Below are 22,308 nucleotides of genomic sequence, written 5' to 3' on the forward strand. Positions count from 1 at the left end.
CCTCAGAGCTTGGCAAACAAGCCCTGCCCCACTTTCCATCCATTGCTGAGATACTGCAAACACCTGGCTCTCACAGCAGAGTAGCCCCTCCTGCTCTTACCTGTGCTCACTCCCTGGGAAAGAGCAGATCTCTGCAGAGGCTACACACTGAAGCCCCTTTGTTCCCAAAGGATTTTTCCATCCCCTCCCTTGTTCATCTCTGCCATATAACACAGAGACACAGTTCCCCCAGAAACACGCTGCAACACCTCTGCACCTGCCCACCACTTTCTGCTCCTTGTGGGACCAGAGATGAGGATTCCCCCAGGAGGCATGGCAGGATGGGTTGTTCTGGCTCAACCAGGGCCTGAGGCTCCCTGAGGAATGATCTCTGCTCTTCTCCATCACTGTAGTCAGTACCACTGATCAGGGACGCTGCACTTTTCATCATAGCCCACTCAGAGGTGGGATGCTGCAAGAGGCCTCTGCACAGTACAGACCAACTGCATCTGTACTGCTGGGAAAATTGAGGCACTATGTGAGGCAACGACGTACCCAGGATTGACCACAGCACAGCAAACCCAGGAGTCCCAAGAGCAGGCCAGGCATTGCCTTCCTGATAAAAGGGGGAAAGCTCCTTCACAGGGAAGCATAAACCCTAACAGAACTGTAGCAAGCCTTTGGCTCCTGCTTCCTTTGCCCAGGTTCTTCCCACTCTCTGTAGCAGCAGCATGCAGTGGAGTGGTGCACCTGTGCTGAAATCCTCTGCTGGCAGTAGACCTGAGGCCCAGGAGGCTCCCAGAGGTCTATCTCAAGTAGCTAGTATCAGCATCGGGTAGCTGCAGCTCCTGAGCCTGGAGCTGAGCCCTCAAGGAGCTGTTTCTGGTTTCTGCACATGGTGTCTCTTTGATGAGGCACAACCAGCCCACTTTCCTCATCTATGGCTGGCTCCCCAAGAGGAATCCACAGGGCTGGGAAAGGTCACCCTGGCTGAACTAACTGCCCTTGGATGGGATTTACTGGGAAGGAACAGCTTGTATCAGGCAGGCTGGGAGACAGAACAGCAGCTTTCAGTTCCTTGTGTGTATTCTTTCTCCTTAAGTTCTGCTTAACTTCTGCTTGGTGGGAGCCAAGAGTAGGGCCCTGACAGGGGTTTTGAACAGAACAACAAGGAGAGGAAATTAAGCCAGACAGACACCAGGAACACAACAAAGCAAAGGTTAGGCACAGGAGGGAAGTGGAAGAGCACAGACACGAGCCATGGACCTTCCTGCCAGTGTTCTCATGCTGGCTAGCTTGTGTTCCCCTGGTCTGCAGAGCCCTGACCACTTGGCCCAAGCAGGCTCAGCTTGGGAGTGCAGCTAGAAAGAATGGGGCACTGGCTACCAGCTGCTCTGGAACCCTGCATGGAGCCAGACTGCAGTTCTTCCCCATGGGAGTGCCCATCTGCTCCTCAGTGTTTCATGCCTTGGGGCATCCCTTGCCCCCTCTCCTTGGCAGTCTGCCTGGTCTGCATTCCTGGCCCTTGTGGGAGCAGGGTGGCAATTGCTTACACTGGCAGAGAATGACAGGCAAGCATACTTTGGACCCGGCTGTCTGCTCGGGGGCTTTGGCAAAGCCTTGTAGCGAAACAGGACCCTGTCCAGCCAGCCCGCATTTCTGTGGTGGGCAGATGTTGTTCCTCCCTCACCCCCCTTCTTCACCCAGCCCTGCCACCCCAACAAATGGGGTCTTGGGCTGAGAAGCAGTATCGTTTACAGGGAGCATGTGTTTGGCTTGGAAGGAGGGGGCATTTAAATGGGCAGCTGGGGTTTTCTTCTTGTTGTCCCCGTGCTCTAAAGCTGCTCCTGCCATTTGGCATAGTGGCAGGTCCACGTGGGAGAAGCTGAGCAGCACAGGCTCCTCTGGAAGAAAGAGCTGAACAGTTCCCGAAGCGGGAAGGATCCCAAGCAGGGTAAGAATGACCAGGGGAAGAGGTGGGGAGCAGAGTGGTACCCTTCAGTGGTTCTCCCCGAGCACCCTCCCGCTCCCAGAGGTGTGCGGACACCTCGAGCACCATGCTCGGGTCAGAAGATCCGAAGTGTGAGGAGCTCCTGGGCACCGCACAATCCGCCAAGGTACCTCAGCGGGGGGTCGGAGGGTCCTGACGGTGCTCCCACAGGCTCGGGGGGCAGCATGCCCGCCCCGCCGCTGCCCGCCCCGCTGCTGGCCGCCCTGCTCGCCCGCCTGCTGCCGCTGGCCCGCCAGCGCCTCCTGCCGCCGCTCCGCCGCCTGGGCCGCCGACTACGCTCCCGGGAGAGCCGCCAGGCGCTGCTCACCTGCCTGCTCTGCCTCCTCAACCTGCGCAAGAAGGTGGACGACTGAAGCCGGCCGGGGAAGGGAGGGGAGAAGGGCACGGCCAGGGCACCGAGCCTCTCTGCCGCCTCCCCTGCCCGCCGCGGAAGGAGGATCCCGGGCAGGGGAGGGGACGCGCCCCGGCGGGGGCGGGAGGGTCCGCCCAGGCAGCCGAAGCCCGGGCGGCCGCCCGCTCCTCGCCGCTCCGGCCATGGGAGCCGGACTGCTGCCCCCTGCCCCGCTGCCCCCGGCCACGGGGCCGCCCCGCTGAGCGCCTCCGCGAGAAGGGGCGGCCCCGCCGCCGCCGCCCGCCCTGGGGAAGGAGCCGGCGCCGCCCGGGCGGTCTCCATCACCCGCGCTCTCGGCCGGCGGGGGCCCCGCGCTGCCGCTTCGCCCCACGGGACCTGGGCCGGAGCCCCTGGTTGTCCCTCTGCGCGCCGGTGGCGGCGGGAGGGCGAGGATGTCGGGCAGCACGGCGAGGAAGGTGCAGCCCTTCACCATCAGCACCAAGCTCTCGCTGCCCAAGTGTGCCGCCGACTTCTCCGGTAACGCCTGCCCCGGTATCGCTCTCGCCTCTGCTCTGGACAGCCACCGCGGCCTCCGCCGCACCCTCAACGAGCGTATCTCCCTCTACCTGGCTCAAGCCCGGGCCAACCCCGCCGCCCCCGAGGGCCAGCCCCGCAGCCCCAGCGACGATGGAGGGACCGACGAGGAGCAGCTCAACCGCAACTCTCTCGCCCGCTCCATTAAGAAGATCACGTTGTCCAACTGGCATGGGGAGGCTGGCGTGGGGGACGCAAGGGGACCTGGGGACCTTGCCGAAACCGGCGATCAGAGGAACCACAACAACAATAACAGCAGGCCAGGGAAAACTCAGTTCAAGGTAAGTGCTTCCCATCCCTTGCACCCTGCTTTCTCCCAGTCTTCCCTGCAGTTCCCCGTTCCTGACGAGGCAGCATTTGGGCAGGGGATCCCTGCTGCCTTTTCCCCGCGCCCTCCGGGCAGCACTCGCTACAGGGCTCCTGGAGCAGCTTCTTTTCCTCCCGCCTCCCCCCACGCACTCCTCTCTACTGTCAGGCTGGAGGGCAGGAGATCTTTGCAGGTTTGCCTGGCGCTAAAATAAGCCAGAAAAGCTTTGCCCCAGAACCCGGCTGTGGAAGGCTCAGCTCTCGGGATGCCTGCGATGATGCAGTTATGTACGGGGAGCTGGGAACTTGCTCTTCCGTTTACCGGGGGGGGGAAACCGAGGCCGGGAGAAGGGAAGTGACTCATGGAGGGCCACACAGTCAGACAAAGCTGGGACAAGGCTAGGAGCAGGACCCAGGGTTCCCAGCACCCTACCCTCCAAGTCTGAGCGCTGACAGGCACAAAAGTCTGAATCCATCAGTGCCGGCGCTCGGGAGACCCCCTGTGTGGCTGCGATGGGGCGGAAGGCAGCTCGGAGATCTCGCTGTTCCTGGCAAGAGCAGGCAGGAACTCCTTGGGATCTAACCCTGACCCACAACAGCTGGTTCCCCGGCGGGATAGCCGCTAGAGAGAGCCTCATAGTCCACTGCCAAACCCTCGTCCTCATTGCCAATAAAGGCCAGGCACGGCCCTGCCAGGGCTGCCGCTTCCGCCGCGCTCGGGCAGCTCCGCGCTGGGCGGCCGGAGCTTGGGGAGCCCAAGGGGCATCGGCGGAATGAGGGGTCCCAGCTTTCTTATGAGGGCTAGGCACGGTGGTGCGGTGCGGGGCTCTTGGGAGGCTGCCAGGATCGGCCCCTCCTGCCTGTCCGGCCTGGGGGGATCGGGCCGGGGGGGGCTAGCCTGGAACTGGGGAGGAGAGCAGGCTGCGAGGTGGGGCTTTGGGAGGGAGAGGGAGAACAAGGACGCAGAAGGCGGCGTGCGTTAGGCAGGAAGGTAGCCAGAGGAGAGAAGGGAACACCGTCCCCCGGGCAGGACACTTTAGGGCTTTCTCAAGTGGGGCCACAGCCTCTGCCTCTGTTTCCTGTCCTGTAGGGGTGAGGGAGTCCTCCTTCACGAGCAGCCCAGGGGGCTGGCTCCCCTCGTCTTGCTCGTAGGAAATCACTGGCACCTACACTTTCATGGGAACGTGGCAGGCGTGTGTGCTGCGTTAATTTTGCTTTTAACAGGGGAAAGAAACGTTCACGAAGGAAGCAGCAGAGGCTGCTTGTACTCATTTTGTGTGTAACTTTGCTCACATTGTGAAGCCTGGGGTCCTGGTAGGAAGCAGTTGGCATGGCACCTTATGGATGTCAGGGAAGGCACCGCTGCTTCTCCCAGCCTTCGGGTGCTGTAAGAGTTTGTTATTTTGCTGGAGTGAGCACCCAACTCCAGCCAGAGGGACTTGGAGGGGGGAGGCAGTCCCGGTGGAACTGCTCTGTGGGAAGGATGAAGTCATCCTTATGCCAGCAGTCCTGTTTTCCTGCAGCTGATGCATCATGAGATGAGGACTTTAAATAAAACTCCCATGTCACCTGCAGGCATGTTTCCCATGGCTAAGCCTGGGGGGAGAGGGGGGGATGGACTTGCAGGCTGCAGTCAGCATGAGACACTGCTGCCTAGAAAAGAAGCTTCCTAGGGTATTATGTCTTATAAACAGTTTACTTTTAGCTCCCCACTGTTCCCAAAACGGGCATCCACACCTCTCAGGCTCCTTCCCCTGCAGTCAGGCAGGGAAATGCTTTCTTGGCTCTAGCTGCACCTGTTGGGCCATGACTCAACCTCACTCCTTGCCCCACTCTTCCTTCTTGGGATGAGATACTGTGGCATGGTGTGGTGGTCTGTCCTCTGCAGCCATCAAACAGGGTTTGCAGGCCCCTGGAAAGGTGCGGTGGTGCTGGTGTTCCAGGGATTATATGGTTGTTAGCTGTCGACCGCTCTGGAGACATCAGCTCTAGTGCTGGGGCTGCCATCCACACTGGGACTCTCCTGCAGTCCTGCAGGGATGGAGTCCTTCTTTACCTGGGTTGGTTCTTCCTTGGACACCATCCCCACTCTGAAGTGGTCTGAGTGGTGGTCTGGGTCTGTCTGTGGCTGATTCACCACCCCATTTGCTGTGGTCTCACAGGAGGGGGTGTCAAAGCAGTACACATTGCCCACCACTTTGTGTTGCCTTGTCCATGCTTAGACAGCTGTTGACAAGGTGGCCCAGGGGTGGGAATGAAGGAGGTCCCTAAATTGGCCTGTTATATCTGACAGCCCAAGAAAGGATCCATCTGTAGTGTATGAGAATGATGCCCCTTGTGCATGATCCAAACAATCTCATGCACCTCTCCTCCTGGGGCTGGGTTCCATTAATGATCAGGTTAACGTGGATTTCATCCTGGACCTCCTCCCTGTGCCTGGCTACAGCACCTGGACTTCCTTTCTCCTGCTGCCATTCTTCACCCCATCCCTTGGGAGCCCTTCCCTGTGAGCCAGCCACCCCTTTAACTCTTGCCTCCCTGCTAGACCAAGGTCAGGGGCTGGCAGCTGAGGTGATTGAGATTTTCACTGGTGGAGTTAATATTCTCCTAGGGCCTTGTGCCTCTGCTTTGCTGTTCTGGAGGAGGGCAGGGTCTCTCACACTGAGCATCCTTAGATGACCAGAGGCCAGTGGTGTACCACTGAATGGTTTTCTGCTGATTTTGGAGGGGAAAATAGGGGATGAGTGTGTGACATAAAATGGAGAAAGTGCTGAGCAAAGCAAGCATAGGAGTTCTTGCCTCTTGCTTAATCCAGGCAGGAGCTGCCGATGGTGCTCAGAGGTGCCTGGCTCCAGTGAGGAGGGATTTGCAAGAGCTTGGCCAAACAGTGTTTGGGTACTGCCAACAGCCTCCTCTGGCCCAGGGGGAAGTGGGTGCATGCTCCTCCACCCCTTTGGCTGCTGGGATGGTCAAATGCTTCCAGGCTCACATCTGTGCCTTCTTCTAGGTCTTCCTCAGAAAGGATGTGGATGTGGAGAATGAGCAGCAGGAGGCTGGGAGCCCCCGGGCCAGTAGTTTCTGCTCTGCGGTGGAGAGAGGTTCCCCTGTCTATGTGGTATGTCCCCTTGCCCTCTCTGTTTAGGAGGATCTGACCCAGGGGCACAGCATGGGGCTGATGGTCTGCCTGGGCATGATTGGGGCCTTGCCACTTTAAAAGAGTGAGGGGAGAAGCTAGGCATGACAGGGCATGGGGTCAGCCCCCAGGCCAACACCCAGAGGTTTTATCACTTCTAAGGGATCCAGATTGCAGACTCATCCAGCCCTGGCCATGTCAAGAGGCTGAAGACCCCAGAGTTTGAGGAGGGCCTGAGAATCTCTGCTGCTATTTAAAAAAGAAAGAGGAGACAGGGGATTTCTGTAGTTGTTGTGGTTAGGCAGAAAGGCCTTGAGAAGCAGCTCCCATGCTGTCAGCAGGGCAGCACATGCCAGAGTGCTTAGAGAGCCTGAAACAGTTGCCTGAACTCCACTGCTCTGCAGGCTGCTGGGAAATTGTGCCCTGGTGGGTTCAGGGGTGCCTGGGATCCTTCAGGGCAGCTCTCACCCAGCCCCTTTGGGAAGGGAGCAATTTAGTCTCAGGATCAATTTCTGCTTGGTGAGAGGAAGCAGTGAAGCCTGCACCTTCAGGTTTCTCCTGAAGATGCTGAGGCTCCTGTTTGCCACCAGTTAGTGTGTGGTCAGGTGCGCATCTCTGGGCAGCAGGTTAGGAAGCGAGTGCCCAGGTGGCTGTGCTGTCCCCTTGGCTCTGTGCAGCTGCACCAGGGGCTGAACTTGGAGAGGGGCCAGCTCCTTCATTGGCTGACCTTTGCTGTCACCCCTGGGGGAGCTGGAGTCCTGGTGGAGAGTTTTGTCAGCATCCGAGGTTGAGTCCTGGGGAAGATGCCGAGTTTTCTGCCCCTCCACCATCAGTTGTTTTGAATGGGGGTCTCCAAGTGCCCTGATAGGCTGATTTCATTGAGGACCTGCCTTGTGGTCCCCCTACCCCCTGGAGGGGCACAAAGCCTCAGGCTGGAGAGGCAGCAAGTGCCACATCCACCTGAAGAGTAGGCACAGGGACCAGCCCAGGTGCTGGGTGACATCCTGGAGTGACCTAGGGATGTGAGAGACATCCTGGCAACCCTGGTCTTGTTGGAGGGGAGCTATGCCTTGGCATGCTGGGAGAGACCCCCAAATATGTCGGTGAGGGAGAGGGAATGGAGACGAGGCAGGCTGACGTACTTTATTTGGGTTTCTGAAACACTCCTGGGAGGTGATGGGCAGGGCTCCCTGGGGTGGCACACTGACCCCTCACCTCTGCCTGCCCCAGCTGGCAGGACCCCTGGCATCATCGCCGCGGAAAGAGAGCCCCAAAAGCAAGGAGCCCATGGCAGCACCAAGATGCAGCAGGCGAAGCGGCGCGGGAGCAGCCCCTTTCCTCGACCTGAGCCCTCTGGTAGCCCAGTTCAACCGGGAGATGCTGCAGGTTAGGCCGACCAGGTTGCCAGCCCAAAGATCTACATGGGGTGTGCTGGGGGGGGCCACAAGCAGCCTTTCATGTGAGCTATGGGGTGGGGTGCGCAGCAGGGAGGGCTGAACTCCCGGCCCCGAGCGAAGCAATGGTTGTGGCATGAGATCATGTTTGGCCGCCTCTCCCTGGCTGTCGGCCCCAGGGAGAGGGGGTCAGCCCACACCAGGGCTCTGCTTCCTCCCCACATGTGCATGCTCCTCCCATCTTTCATCCTTCTCCTCCCAGCCCCTGTCCCTTCCCAGCAGCGTGGGAACGGGGCTGGCATGGGGTGACTGCTTCCAAGCTGGGGAGGGTACATGGGTACTTGTGCTGCAGAACAGGGAGAAGAAGTGCTTCCTGCAGGGATATCTCACCCAGACACTCCCAGTCTGGCCTGCCCTGGGGGGGCCTCAGCTTCTCCTGCTGGGCTGGGGCAGATGCTGGAAAGAGGCGAGATGCCACTCATCTTCCTATTTCCGTCACCGCTGATGCCATCCTGAGTCCCTTTGCCGGCCTCTTGGCACTCGGAGCAACAGAGTTGTCAGTCAAAAAGGTCCCCTCTGGTCCCTGTGGCAGCTTGGGAGGGGTTTGGCCTTGGGTCTCTGGAGCTGCGTCCTTGGGGCTCTTGCAAAGGTGCCTGGCCACGTGGATCTTCCCACATTGCAGGCAGAGGGCTGGGTGCGAGGCAAGCTGCGGGACCTGAAGGACGGCTGCAGCCTGCAGGACTGGGAGGAGGTGGGTCAGACCTTGCAGCGGGACATGAAGGACTTTGAAAACACACTGATAAAGCTCAACCAGGTGAGGTGGGGTGGCATCACGGCTCCCATTCCCTGCAGCACCTGCATCCCCAGGTTCTCCACAGTGGAGGGTCTCTGGGAGCTCCTGACACTGAGTGGGACCCTTGGCCCCACAGATGGGTGAGCAGCTGATGTGGCGGGCGAACCCCAGTGCTGAGACGGTGCAGAGGCAGCTGCTGGCCCTGCGGGACCAGTGGCAGCTCCTGAAGCAGACGGCCACCAGCCAGAGCAAAGCTCTAGGGGGTCTGCGGAGCCTGCAGGACTTCAACAAAAAGGCTGAACAGCTGGAGGCGTGGATCAGACACCAGGTACGGGATGCTGGGAGCATGGTCTGGGGAGGGGGACAGGCTGGCTGTCCTACCGCCTTCTCACCCCTTCCTCTGGCCCAGGAGAAGAAGCCCTCTCTGGCAGCCCTCCTGCAGGAGAGCCTGGACAAGATCCAGCTTACTCGCCGCATCCTTGACTTGAAGCAGGTGAGAGGCTGCTGGAAGCTGCCAGTGTTCCGGGGACCCCAAACCCCATGGGACTGGGGCCCGGCACAGATCCCTGAGGTGTGATGCTGATGCCTGTCTCCCTGCTTGGTCCAGGAGGAGCAGCAGTTCCAGAGTCTGCACAAGGAGCTGAACAGCTTGGCCCAGAAGCTGGAGAAACAAGGCAAAAGTGAGAGCCGGAGCATTTCAGCCCGGCGCAAGCACCTCAACAAAATGTGAGCAGAGGATGCGCAGGCTGAGTCCAGCACCAGAAGCCAATGGGCTGGGAAGCAGGACACCAAACTTCCCACCTGCTTCCCCTTGGCCCAGCTCTGCACAGGTCCCATGGTGGGCATAGGCTGCCCTTCCACCTCTCCATCTCCACCCGTACAGGTGGTTGCGGCTGCAGGGGACCCTGAAGGAGCACCATGAGGCTCTGCAGCTGGCCCTGGAGGTGGCTGCCTTCCTCCAGCAAGCAGATACCCTACTCAGTGCCATCCATGCCAAGGTACCAGCACTGAAGCCAGGGTCAACCTGTTGTGGGGCTGTTGCATGGGGAGAGCAAAACTAGGCAGGCAACACCTTATTCTCCACCCACTGTGTGGGGGCTGCTGTAGTGTCAGCACCCTGAGCATGGGCCTTGGGGAGAGAGCTAGGGAATGAAGCCTGATGTAAGAAGGGGAGCTGAGGCAACAAGTGCAGCCTTGCAGTGTCCCTTTCTGCTGGAGCGGAGAGCAGGGCCCTGTCATCCTCTGGTGCTGACTGCAGCTTCTTCTTCTTACAGCAGAGGAGTGTCTGTGGTGTAGGGAAGCCAGGGGAGGGTGAGCCATGCCGGGATCGGGATGTCAGAGACATAGCCAGCCAGGTGATGGTAAGTGCAAGGCTCTGTCTTGTTCTCTGAGCCCTGGGGAGCATCCCAACTGAATGAGGATGTGTACCTTCTCAGGTCAGCACTGGCACCAGCAGGGCTGGGGGTTTCAGTGGGCACCACATGGGCTGTGCAGGGCTGTGTGATGCCCCCTGGGTGCAGTAGGGGACTGAGTTTGTCATCTGCCACCTCTCATGCCCCACAGGGCTGATGCTGGGTTGCCATCACACACTTGGACCATGTCCTCAGTGACACATCCCTTGTCAGCCCTGTCATTGCTCCCTGGCTGCTCTCTCTCCTCCAGATGCTGGATGTGACCGTGTCCCAGCTCCTCAGTCTGCAGCCCAGCCTGGCAGCCCGAGTCACCCCCAAGCACCGAGATGTCAAGGAGAGTTGGGTGCAGCTCCAGCAGGTGCTGAGGTAGGGCACAGCCTAACATGAGCCCTAATGCTGGAGCTAGAGGCTTGGAGAAAGACCTGGATTAGCATCTGTCAGGCTCTCTGAGGCAAGATCTCCACTTAAAGTCACTCTTTCCTCTGTCCTCTGCTCCCCTATGCCTCCCTCATGCTTCTTTCCCAGGTCAGAGAAGGCTCCAGCACTGGTGAGCAGTTCTCCAGGAGGCAAAGCGGTGGCTCTGAGTGTGGAGCCACAAGGAGACAACAGTGGTTGTGAAGCTGTGGGGAAGGAATTAAAAGACAAATGGACAAGAGACCTCAGAAACACAGTAAGCACTGCCTTTCTTTGGCATCTCTGGTGCCTCTGCCTCAAGAGGACAGGGAAGCTTGGGAGAAAAGGAGTCTGGGAGTTGGGCAGAGCCCAAGCCATGCACATCTGTGACCTGCCCCCACTGTTTACGGGAGGTGATAAGTGCCAGGCCCGGGGCAAAGCAATGCACAATTTGAGCTGGCAAAGGAGGAATGGAAACTTTCATGCCGTAGGTCTTGAAGGATGTGCCAGAGAAGATGGTGGAGCACAGGACAAGGGAGAAGAGCAGCCTTGGCTCCACAGCATCAGTCCACACCCCTCACAGTGGGGACAGCAAAAGGTACTGACTTGTGGAGGTGTCTGTGGGGAGTGGGATGTATTCAGAGAGCATGGGGGGGGGTGGGGCTTGTGTGCAAGAGGGGCCTAGCAGTCCTGACTATCCCCCTCCCTGCAGGCAAAAGAGAGAGAAAGAAGCTGAATGGAGGATGCAGCAGCCAGAGGCCCAGGTGCATGACATCTGTCAAGCAGTGAACACAATAATGTCTCCACAAGAGCCCCCTTTGCTTCCAGCCTGGCCAGGGGAGCCAGTGTCAAGGGGACTCCTTCCCTGACCCACTCTTGCTGCTCATGGACATGCACGCTTGTGCATTCAGGCCCATTCCTGATCTGGGTACTAATGCACCATGTCTTCCCTGCTCCTCAGCTGACTGTGCCCCTGCACAAGGACAGCACGGGCCCCAGAGTACTTCCGTGTCCAGTGGGGGATGTGGAGAGCCTGGAGGCAGCACAGACACAGCAGGAGCCCCTGGATCCCAGCTCCAGTGCCAGGGCTGTGCTCTTGGTGAGTCCCCTTGGGAGGGAGGGGCAGTACAGCAGGCAGGGCCTTCCTAACAGCCCATCCTGCCTCCTAGGAGGGACCAGCGCCGGGGGGGGGCCCAGGGAACCCACAGGTGGAGGCCATGCTGCGGGAGCTGGGGGAGCTGTGGGAGGACCTGCAGAGGAAGCACCAGGAGAACGGCGCCGTGCTGCGGGAAATCGATAAGGTACAGGGAGGCAGGACTGGGGTGGGCACGGGGGCAGGCCCCACTTGTGGCTGCCTTCTGAGAATTAGGCAAGCAAGGCTGGTGTCCGTGGCGATCAGAGCTGCAGCTTTACCACCTGCATCTCTGGCTGGCCTTGTGCTGCTGGTGGCCCAGCTACCCACAGAGGTGCGGCAGCGTGCCTTCTTCCTGCCTTGAGTGGCTCAGAGCCAGGCTGGTGGGCTCCATGCTCTCCCCACTCTCCCCACAGGCACTGAGGCTGGTGGGGGAGCTGGATAAGGCTGAGCGGTGGCTGCAGGCCGTGGCTGGATCGCTTTCAGAGCCAGCCACCATGAGGAGCCCAGCGGAGCTGCGCAGGGACCTGGAAGAGACAGGCCAGCTGGAGAAGCAGCTCCTGCTCTGCGGCCTTAGACTCCAGGCACTGCGGGAGGAGGTGGTGGGTGAGCCACCCACTGAGCCGGAGGCAGCAAGGAAGATGCAGAGGAAGGTGGAGATGGTGGAGGATAAGTGAGTCCTGGAGGAAGATTCCTCCTCTCTGGTCCCCAAGGTGGATGGGAAGGAGGATGCTCACCCTGAGGACACACTCAAGGAGGTGGAGGGAGGAGGATGCTTGCCCCAGGCAGGTGCAGAGGGTATGTCAGTATCTGTGACAGGCTCCTGCCCCCACAGGTTGGCACACGTGCAGACAGCCCTGCGGCGCCGAGCAGCAGACCTGCGTGACTCCCTGGTGCTGTCTGAGTTCCTGCAGGATCTGCAAGAGGAGGAAGCACGGACCTGGCAGGGACCTGCAGCGGTGAGCAGAAGGGTCAGGCATCCCTCACCAGCCTCAGGACTGCCCACCACTTGAGACTGGCCCAAGGGTCAGTCTGTGGCTGGCAGGAGGACCCGAGAGGTTCCGCTTTCTCAGCCAGCTGCCTGGGCAGTTGCTTCCCATCTCACTCACGCCCAGTGTTTCTGTTGGCTTCAGCCAGGGAGTGGCCATCGCAGCTTGCAGGGGTCTTTTCCCCTGCTTTCAGCCCAGGCTGGACAGCTGCCAAGCAGCAAGGACATAAGCCACCCTTTGGGAGAGCTGCAGGAGGCCGTGGAGATGCTCAACGATGCAGCAAAGGAACGAGAGCGGGTCATGGAGGTCGCAGCAGAGACAGAGAGTCTGGAGCACCTGGTAGGGGATGGAGGCAGGAATCTGGGGATGCATTTGGGTGATCCACCTAAAGCTGCACATGTTGGCTAGTTGGGATGGGGCCTGCACTTCGGCTGGTGCCAGTGGGATACATGGAGACTGCTTTGTGTGAGGCTGCTATCCTTATGGCTGGTGCTTCCTGCCCTTTCATAGGTGTGTGGCAGGGTGCCCCCATGCTGGGGTGGGCTGAGGCCACATGGTAAATGGTGGCACAGGCAGTCCCATGCCAGGGTTTATCTCTCTTCCCCACTCTGCCCATCCAGGTAGCAGAGGTGACCCCACTCCTGGAGGTTCTTCGATGCAGAGCTGAGGCACTGGCTCATGACACTGCCCAAGCAGAGAGAGGCTTCACTGTGGTGAAGAGCGAAAAGGATCTTCAGGAGCTGCAGGGCTTGCTGAGTCAGCAGCAGGAGATGGAGGTGAGACCCAAGGAGCAGAGTGTCTGGCTGTGTCAGTGGTGAGGAGGTGTCCCAGCTGGCTGGGGCTGTCCCAAGGAGTTGCTGGCCCCTGGATGCCCAGGTGTCATAAGCCTTGGCATGCTGCAGCAGGCTGGGCTGGAATTTTCCAGTGGAGCTGAGCCCTGTCCTGCTCCGCTCCCCTCTGCCAGCACAGGCCAGGCCATGGGAGCAAGCTTGCATCACCTCCCCTGTGCCAGCTCCTGGCTGCCAGCACCTCACTTCATCTTCCTGCCAGTGGGGAGGTGACTCACATGAGCAGAGCAGGGAAACAAGGCAGCCCTCCACTCTGCCAGTCCAGCCCACCAAAGGTGGCTCTGTCTGCTCCCAGCGACCCCTGTCCCCACGTGCTTCCCTCCATCCCTGCATCCAGCCTGGATACAGAGAGGTTGGATGAATCCTGAACCTTTTCTGCCTTGTGATCTTTAGCGTATGGTGTCAGAAACCCTGCAGGGGCAGCTGGAGGATCTGGAAAGGGGAGCTGCCCGCTTGCAGGAGCTCTGCCCCACTCAGCGGTGCCCTGTCAGCCAGAAAGTGCAGGAGACACTGCAGGCCTGGGCAGGGCTGCAGGAGCTGCTGCAGGAGACCCAGGCCCGAGTGCAGCAGGCCAGCCGGCTACGGCACTTCTTCAAGGATTACTTAGCCATGATGTAAGTGGCCATGAGCCATCAGAGTTGTCTCTGTGGTGGCTGGGAGGGAGCTGGCAAGAGCACAGCATTGTCATAGTGTGGGCCGCTGGCAAGGACGTGGGCAGCGTTGGAGCTGCAGCCAAGCAGGACCGTGGGGAGCCTGGAATGAAGGGCTGCCTGCTGTAGCACAGCCCCATGGCATCTTGCCCTGCCCTGCCAGACTTGCCACTGCCCCAGTAGCTGCTTCCAGCCATCTCTAAGCATAAGAATGGCTTCTTTGGGGCCTGCAGGGCTGAGGAGGGGCTGAGTCACTCCTCAGCTCTCTCAGCCCGCTTTTCACATGCCCACAGCTCCTGGACGGAGGACACAAGGGCTCAGATCTTCTCTGAAAACCCAAGCAGTCATGGCCTCCCAGAGACTCCGTGTGAGGAGCTGGAGAGGAGGATTGAAGGGAAACTCAAAGAGTTTGAGATGCTGGCAGCATCGGGACAGCAGCTGGTGTCTGAGGAGCACTACCTGAGCGCAACAGTAAGGACAGGGCAAAGGGGGTCAGGGAGACGCTCAGTGCCCCCCCCAAATCCTCTAGGGACAGTCACTGGAGGAGAGAAGCAAAGGGCTGATGCAGAGCCCCAGCAAGTGGTACTAGGCCAGCCATGCCTGCCTTGGGCTGCTCAAGGCAGGAAGGGGTTTCACCCAGCAATGGACGCTGAATCCTGAGATGATGTGACTGACTGTATCCCACTCCCAAAAGCCTCCTACTATAGAGAGGTGTCCTGATAGTGCCAGTTTCCCTGGGCCAGGGGTCGTTGCAAGCTGCCCAACATCTCTCCTTTCCTCAGATCAAGGAGCGCTTGGAAGAGCTGCAGAGCATGTTGGGCTGGGTGCTGGTGCGCTGGCGAGCACAAAGGTACCAGCGGGACCCAGGGAGCAAGCAGGACGACAGAAGGAACACAGAGAGCCCCTCGGGTGCATCCCCTACCAGCCAAGTAAGTACCCAGACACGTTAAGCAGCACCAGTCTGAAGGCTGAGGGTAGCAGAGGCACCAGATGGAGTGGGTAGTGCAGCAGTAGAGCACGAGTGGTGTACCGCTACCTCTGGGATGCTCGAGCAGGGCAAAGGGAAGATGATCCTGAGAAGGTGTCTGGCCCTGGCAGCCTTTTCTCCACATTCACTTTCTTGCCTTGCTCCTCAGGAGCAGCGTGCCCCGCGTGCTCAGCCCTGGCTGGAGCATATCCACAGCCCAGTGGAGTTCACACCCTGCTCCCTCCTCAAGCCCACGCAGAGATCAGAGTCACAGCGGCCAGCAGGAATGACCGTTTCCTCACCAGCATCGCCCCTCTCAGATGCCCCAGCGGGAATGGAGCATAGCTGGAGGGAGCCCACCAGCTCAACACCTCACAGTGTGGAACCACCCAGGGAGGATATCATATGGCATCCTGCTGAGACCTCCACGCTCCTGCTGCCACCACGGAGCCCCAGTGGGCTGGAAGGGACAGTCAACTTCATCCTTAGCATTGGCAAGAAGGGGGAGAAGAAAAAGATGCAGCCAGTGGCCAGCAGTGGGTGGCCAGGAGAGAATTCGCTGCAGATGGTATGTGAAGCATGATACGTGCCTTCAGCAGAACCATGGGGGTGCACCTAGTGCCTGTCCCAGGGCCAGCCACTGCCATGCAGCCAAGGCAGCTTCCCAGAGCTGTGCCCCGATGCAGACCAGGAGGCTTTGAGGTCTGTGAGGTGACCCTCGTACTGAGACCCCCACCAGGCCATTTCAAAGCAATCTGCTGGGACTGTGTCAGTCTCGGGAGAGAGACCTTTGTCTGTGCTGATGCCAAGCAATGCCCAAGGACTGAGGACAAGCTTGTGCCATCCCTTTTGCCTGTGCTCTCCTGCTTTGGCTCCTTGCCCACTTTGCCCTCAACTTTCTCTGTCTCTCTCTCTCTCTCCCCCTGCTCAGCTCCCCTCCACTAAGCTCTCAGGCTGTAAAACATTTTGGAAGCGTTGCCAGGGGCTTTTAGGAAACACTTGGGGTAGTTTAAAGCGAAAGAGAAAGCCACCTCACCAGCCACTGGAAGAGGTAATGTCCACGGGGAAGGTTGCATGCCGGGCAGAGTGGCTGCATGGCGTGAACCCGCCTGCTACCAACCCTCCTGGGTGTGCCACTGTGCCCTGCTGGCGGTGGTTCCTCGGGACAGGGGAAACCCTCCCAGTGCTGTGGTCTTCAGAGTGTGGGTGATGAGGCATGTGAGGAGGGAGCTCAGACAGGGCTAGCTTCCGTTTGGCCCTCAGGTAAGTGTTTTTGGTGGCCACAGGAGGCATGGTGAGTTGGTGTCCATTTCTGGTAAACAGCTCCAGTCCCTTCTGCAGCCAACTGAAGGGTGCAAGGGGGTGTGTGAGGGTGCATGTTTCAGGGGAGGACTTGCTCTGGGTTGCATGGCTCATAATCCTGGGGCTGAGAGCCCAGGATTTTGTTGGGACTTGCATATGTTTGTTGCCTAAGAGCTTGCAGAGAGGGCTATGTATGAGGAGACCTGAGGGCAGCAGTGGCTGGGCCCTCCATGCATCAAGGCTGGGTAGCACAAGGCAGAGGACAGGGGCCTGAAGAGGTCCAAGGCAATCAAGAGGGTGAGGGTCTGCCAAGGGGGTTTTGGTAGCAGTCCTCCTAAGAGGTAGAGGGGACCACTGCTCCACTTCATACAGGAAGAGCCCTTTGCTTTCATCCTTGCAGCTGCAGGAGAGGGGCTGAGACTGGAGTGGAGAGAGTGCTGGAAGGGACTGTGCTCAGCCCCTTGACTTCCGTTTGCTTGCTGTGCTGCCTGGGGACAGGCAAGGTTGGCAGGGGTGGGCAGTAGAGGCTGCTGTATGCCACCTACAAGCTGTGTCTTAGAAGACAGAAGTCCAGGGGGAGAGTCACATGGCACAGGCAGCTGGGAGAACCTGGGTGACTCGACCATGAGCAGAGGTTTCCCTGCCTGTCTGCCTCTTCCCTGCCTGCACTGAGGTGGGGGCAGCTCCTGGGGGGCTGAGGTGAAACTGTGCTGCTCCCAGCTCTGCATGTGCATCAGTGTTTTTGACTGCCTGCCCCCTGGCCCTGGCTCCCTGCTGGCCCTGGCACAGCGTGGAGGGTGTTTATTGCGGGGTGGCAGCGACCCCGGCCACGGGAGTCACGTTGCTCTCCTCTGTGTCCCCAGGCGCAGGTGGAGGCAGGGAAAAGCTCCAGCGCGAAGCGGCCTCCTGCTGTTGTGCGTCGCCCCCCAGCATCCGGCAGCAGGACACCAGCTGCCTCCCACACGCTGCCCAAGTCTGGGGCCAGCTCCCTCTTCAACAGCCTTCAGCGACGGGAGCGGGCGAGGGCTGAGCAGGCGCAGCTGCTGACGCTGCAGGGCATCATGGGCGCCAGCTCCCTGCAGCCCACGCTTGAGGAGCACCACGGCCCCAGCAACACGTGGCCTCAGAAGTGTGGCCGGAGGAAGGAGGGGCCGGCTGCTGCTGCTGCTGGAGCCCTGCCTGGGCAGCTGCTGCTCTACGTCAAGAATCCGCTGGTGCGGGACATTGATGCTGAGTGTGGGGCAGCCTCCCGGGATCCCTGCGGCCCTCACCCAAAAACTCTGTGTCCCCAGCTATCTCTGGGCTCTACGCTCAGCCTGGAGCTGCCCCGGGATGCCGTGGTCCTGGGGCGTCAACAAGAGGCCGTGGCCCAGGCGAAGAAGGCGGAGAGGCAGGAGCACAGGCAGGGCAGGGAAGTAAGGCCGTGGGTGCCCACAGGCCTGCATGGGGCTGGATGGCAGGAAGAGGTAGATGTGGATGGATACAGTCCCCAGGAGCCTGACAGGAGGCTGGGAAAGTCCTCCAAAAGTGAGCAAGGAACATGGTTCGAGGAGGTGAGCTTCAACCCTAGCTACAGCCAGCAAAGGGCACACCGTACTGAGGAGGAGCACTGGAGCCTGAGTCACCCCAGCAGTGCCAGTGAAAACCACCTAGACTTCAGGCTGAGACAGCTGTCCCTTGTCAGCATGCTGCATGAGCAGGAAGGGGATAAGCTGGTTGCCCAGCTGGGTCAGGATGGCAGGGCCAGGCATCATGAAGCCACTCGGCTAGAGCTTGGTCCATCCCCTGCTGGCATCCCAGGCAGGGCAGGAGCCATTCCTGGCACTGCCCGCACACAGCAGTCAGATGGCAGCAGCCAGCCTGGAGGGTCCACAGTTTCCCCTGACACCCCCACTCAGCTCTCTGCTTGTGAGTGGGCACTGGGGTCCCCAGAACCTCCCAATCCTGTGTCCAGCACCAGGGAGGTTTGCCATCCTGCCCACCGGCAGTTTGAGGAAGAGGAGGAGGAGCTGCAGGCCATCTGGGATGGAGCAGTTGAGCAACAGATACCCAGCCTGCCAGCAGGCAGCCCCAAGGCCACCACCAGCAGGCCCCTCATCCTCTCATCAGCCAACAGCGTGCTAGTAGCCAAGTTCACCCTTCCCAGCACCACCCAGCTCCTCCACAGCCCACCGGGAGAGAAGAGCCCTGGCGTGGGGCACGGTGGTAGTGGCAGCCCCAGCAGGCACGTGGTGTCCCCCCGTGTGGAGGAGCTGGTGTCCACAGTCCCCTTGGATGGCTCTGGCTCCTGGGATCGACGGACGCATGGGGAAGAGGAAAGAGAGTGCAGCAAGGTGAGAGCCAGAGGCTGGGGGCCTTCCCTTGCGTCAGGCAGGGGCTTGGGGGACATGCTAGGCAGCAGCTGGATTACTTGCTCCAACAAAGATGACCTGTATTTGGGGACTGCTTGCCTCCAGGGGCTCTTTTGCTCCAGCTGGCAGAGTGATAAAGAGCAAGGTGCTGAACTTGGGAGTCCCTGCAGCATGCACTCCCCTGCCAGCCCTCAGCCTTAGCAAGGCAGCACTTCACCCCAAAAGCCTGAAAACAGCCCAGCCCATGCCTGGGCCAGGAAATGTCTCCTGTTGTCCCATTTCCACTTTGGCATCACCTGCTGAGAACGGATCACATGGACCCCATGCGCCTGGGGGCTGAGCTGTCACCACTGACCCCCAGCACTGCTTCGCTCACTCTCTGTCCTCTTGCAGGTCCCTCCCAGTAAAACAGAGTTTCAGATGATGGAAGGGTCACTGGAAAGGAAGCATGTGTTGCAGACAGGAGGGAGGAAGGTACATGCATGTCTGTGGGGGTCCTTTGGGGCTGAGGTGCTGGAACATGGCAAGGGGCATCCAGGTTTTGGGGCAGGAGTGAAGCCAGGGATATTCCTGGCACTACCACAGCAGTGCTGCTGGCCATGCTGAGTGGGTAGAGCCCACTGTGGCTGAGGGACGTTTTGGATAACAGGCCTGTTGGCAACACAGCTGTACCCTGCTCATGTCTCACAGGCCAGCTGCAGGGCCTGGGGCCTCTTCCATGCTGTGCTGATGCGGCAGACGCTGTGCTTCTACCAGGACCGCAGGGACAGCCTCAAGGTGCAGTGGAGGAGGGTGGGGTGACATGGGGGACTGGCAGCAGGGGCACCCTTGCCTCAGCAGCCAGGGAAGACAAAGATGTTGACCTCACTGTTGCTTTTGCTGTTCCCTGTGGTACAGAGCTCTGTGGTGGCCCTTCCCCTGAACCTTTCTGGGGCGGTCTGTACCCCAGATGCCGAATACACCAAGAAGACCAACTGCTTCAGGCTTCAGTGAGTCACCCCAACCTAGGGCAGCCAGGACCTCATTGCCACAGCCCTCCCTAATCTGTCCCTGCTGGGACAGACACACCAGTACCCCAGCCAGTGCTTAGATGAGGATTTCCTCCTTTTTCTCACCCGCTTCCCTTCATTCCCAAGCCGGCGGGGGCTGTGATGTCTGCACCCCATGTCTGTCTCATTGCCGACTTGTTTATCCCCGCAGGCTGCGGGATGGCTCCGAGTACCTCCTGAGGGCCCCTTCCCAGACCCTCATGAATGAATGGGTCTTCAAGCTGCAGCAAAACTCAGGTGAGCAGCCCTTGCTGGCAGAGCCAGGTCCCAGCTCTGTGCAGTTACCGTGGGTGTACCGCCCCTGCCAAGCCCTCTGATGTGTGAGGGGTCAGAAGAGAAGTTCCAAAGCGATGTCTGATTGATGCATTCTTCTAATCTGCCTTGGAACCTTGGTTCTCTGCCAGGCAGAATTTGGAGGCTTTGTTTTCACACCACATACACAGTTATAATCAGGAATAGCACAACTGACGTCAGTGGAGCTTCAGCAGCAAAAAGCCAGTGTCAGGAAAATGATAATTGTGCCTTGGTCTTCTTCCATCTGCTCTGTGGGGCCTGGAAACTGCTTGCCTGCCCTCTAGGCAAGGAGACTTGCAATGCTGAGGTTTTCCTGCTGCTTTGCCCATACTCAGAGGTGTTCAGGCTCCACCGTGAAATCTTAGGCTGGTTGGCGGGACCAAGAGCAGGTGCTGCAGCAGAAGATCAGAGTGACTAGTCATGGAACACAGGCACCCAGAACTGGGGCTGGCTCTATGGTACAGTCTTGTGTGCTGTCATCACCCAGTAGGATGTTTGCTGTGCCCCTAGGATTCCCAGAAGTGGATTACTTCCAGGTGGCAACAGCACAGTGTGTCGAGGGCACTGGTGGTGCTGGGGGGTGAGTAGCTAGGAGCCTGCTAGCCAGGTCTTGTTACAACTCCCTCCCATGCTTGCTGGTGTGTGTTGCTCCAGCAGGCCATTGGTGGGCCAGTCTGGTTTGCTCAGTCTGCTGCTTTCCAGTTTCAGCAAGGTTCCTAGCCCCAGGAGCTCCCACCTCCAGGGACACCATCAGGTCACAACCACCAAGAGCCAAGAGATCGTGCTGCTACCTCGCTCAAACACCCAGCTGCAGCGGTCTCTGGGCAGCCAGGATGGCATAGAAGATGGGGCTGTGGCAGCAGCAGGTGATTTTCCTGCTTGGCTGGGCTTCTCCTGTGCCTCAACTCCTCTCCCCAGCCCACAGAGGTGCAAGAGAGATGACTGGGGGAACCCATTCCTGTGTGGGTTCACCCCACCACACCAATGCACAGGAATAGGGTTTGGGGGAAGGAGCAGTTAACTTTCTTCACTTGCTGGGATAACCACACATATCCCTGTACTGTTTGGGGCTGATACAGGGCTCTGCTGTGGTGGCTTTGCCTTGTGATATGTTTCCATTCTGCTTCAGAGGATGCTCATGGGGCTGGGCACAGGGAGCAGCAGTGGTCACCCAGGGGGTCTCCCGGGCTGTGGGACAAGAGCTGCCCAGAAGATGACTATGGGCTGGTGGCTAACAAGAGGAGGTCCTACTCCTTCACCTCAGGTATGGCTCTGGTTTCACTGTCACTGCCAGGAGGTGGCACCGCTGCCCCTGTCCCAACAGACACCCGAGGGCAGGTACGATGCTACTCCAGCATCCATCCACCCACTCCCACATCCCTGCACCTTTGGCTGCAGCCCCCCCTTGGGTAGGGCTGGGAGGGTGGGGGGGTGTTGGCAGCACTTGCTGGCACCCTGCCCTGCCTGCTGACTGCTCCTTCTTGCAGCCACCTACCAGAAGATTACCCCAGTGGCCATGCCCAAGGAGCCAGTGGAGGCCGGGAGCAGCTACTCAGTCACACTCTATATTGGGGAGCAAACACCAGTCATGCCCCGGGCACGCTGCCACTCCTTTGTGGCCCAGCCAGGGACCCCACGGGACACACCAGGGGAGAAGACCCCCACCCAACCTCGCCCCAAGAACAAGTCTGTCTTCAAGAAGTTCTTTGGGAAAAAGGAGTGAGCTGCAGCTGAGGGGGGAAAAGGCCCCATCCTTCCCTTTGTCCTGCTCTCGGCTGCCATCCTGGCATGATCTTTGCTCCCAGCACCAGCTCACTGCTCACCACCTCCCAGGGGAGGCAGGCAGTGGGCAAGTGGCTCCACACCAGCCAGCCCCAGGGCTGCACAGCACCCCAGCCTCTGCAGCCCCCAGGCTCAGCCTGGCGCTGAGCCCCACTCCTGCCCACCCACCGAGTGCTCTCCCTGGGTGCCACGGGCTTCCCCGGCATCCTGCCAACACACAGCGCAAGCAGGGGGCTGGAGGGGGTTGTTTTTATTAAAAAACAGAACAGATGCTTAGTCTGAGAGCTGCTTCCTCCAGTAGCACTTGTTAGTGCTGGAGGAGAGGGACTCTGCAAAGTGATCAGATGCAGAGGACCACTGCAGCAGGCTTCAGTCCTGCTTGAAGAGAAGCCTGAGCGCTCTGATGCCTCCCACAAGGATGCTTTGTCCTGTGGTTCCTCTGTGCCTGCGCCCAGACCAGCTCATTCCAGTAGGCAGTTGGGCTCCTTTTGCTTGACAGGGGAGCTCAACAGGGGAGCTGCTGCCTAGAGAGCAAATCCTCCTGCCTGTGAAGCCCTGCCAAGCCTCCTCAGCTGTCCTCTCTCACAGCCCTAGGTTA

At 59.5% G+C, this 22,308-nt stretch overlaps 2 protein-coding genes across 2 annotated transcripts; both read left to right on the plus strand.

The window, feature by feature from the left end:
- Positions 1–2,348: 2,348 nt before the first annotated feature.
- Positions 2,349–14,915, plus strand: LOC128897287 (spectrin beta chain, non-erythrocytic 5-like). The gene is made up of 22 exons (XM_054162296.1): positions 2,349–3,196; positions 6,229–6,336; positions 7,585–7,740; positions 8,431–8,562; positions 8,678–8,869; positions 8,951–9,034; positions 9,149–9,267; positions 9,425–9,539; positions 9,816–9,902; positions 10,204–10,319; positions 10,479–10,623; positions 10,838–10,944; positions 11,059–11,110; positions 11,308–11,445; positions 11,516–11,647; positions 11,895–12,151; positions 12,314–12,437; positions 12,612–12,806; positions 13,088–13,243; positions 13,709–13,929; positions 14,259–14,436; positions 14,748–14,915. Exons 1-22 carry the CDS (start codon positions 2,774–2,776, stop codon positions 14,913–14,915), a joined length of 3,405 nt encoding a protein of 1,134 aa, XP_054018271.1. The 5' UTR covers positions 2,349–2,773.
- Positions 14,916–15,109: 194 nt separating this feature from the next.
- Positions 15,110–21,974, plus strand: LOC128897291 (uncharacterized). Its single transcript, XM_054162401.1, has 10 exons — positions 15,110–15,500; positions 17,098–18,567; positions 18,979–19,059; positions 19,276–19,362; positions 19,483–19,574; positions 19,786–19,871; positions 20,439–20,508; positions 20,631–20,794; positions 21,058–21,192; positions 21,416–21,974. The coding sequence occupies exons 1-10, from the start codon at positions 15,219–15,221 to the stop codon at positions 21,649–21,651; spliced, it is 2,703 nt and encodes a 900-aa protein (XP_054018376.1). The 5' UTR covers positions 15,110–15,218; the 3' UTR covers positions 21,652–21,974.
- The last annotated feature ends 334 nt before the right edge of the window (positions 21,975–22,308 follow it).

This window comes from Dryobates pubescens, chromosome 6 (genome assembly GCF_014839835.1).
Source record: "Dryobates pubescens isolate bDryPub1 chromosome 6, bDryPub1.pri, whole genome shotgun sequence".
Taxonomy (NCBI): Eukaryota; Metazoa; Chordata; class Aves; order Piciformes; family Picidae; genus Dryobates; species Dryobates pubescens.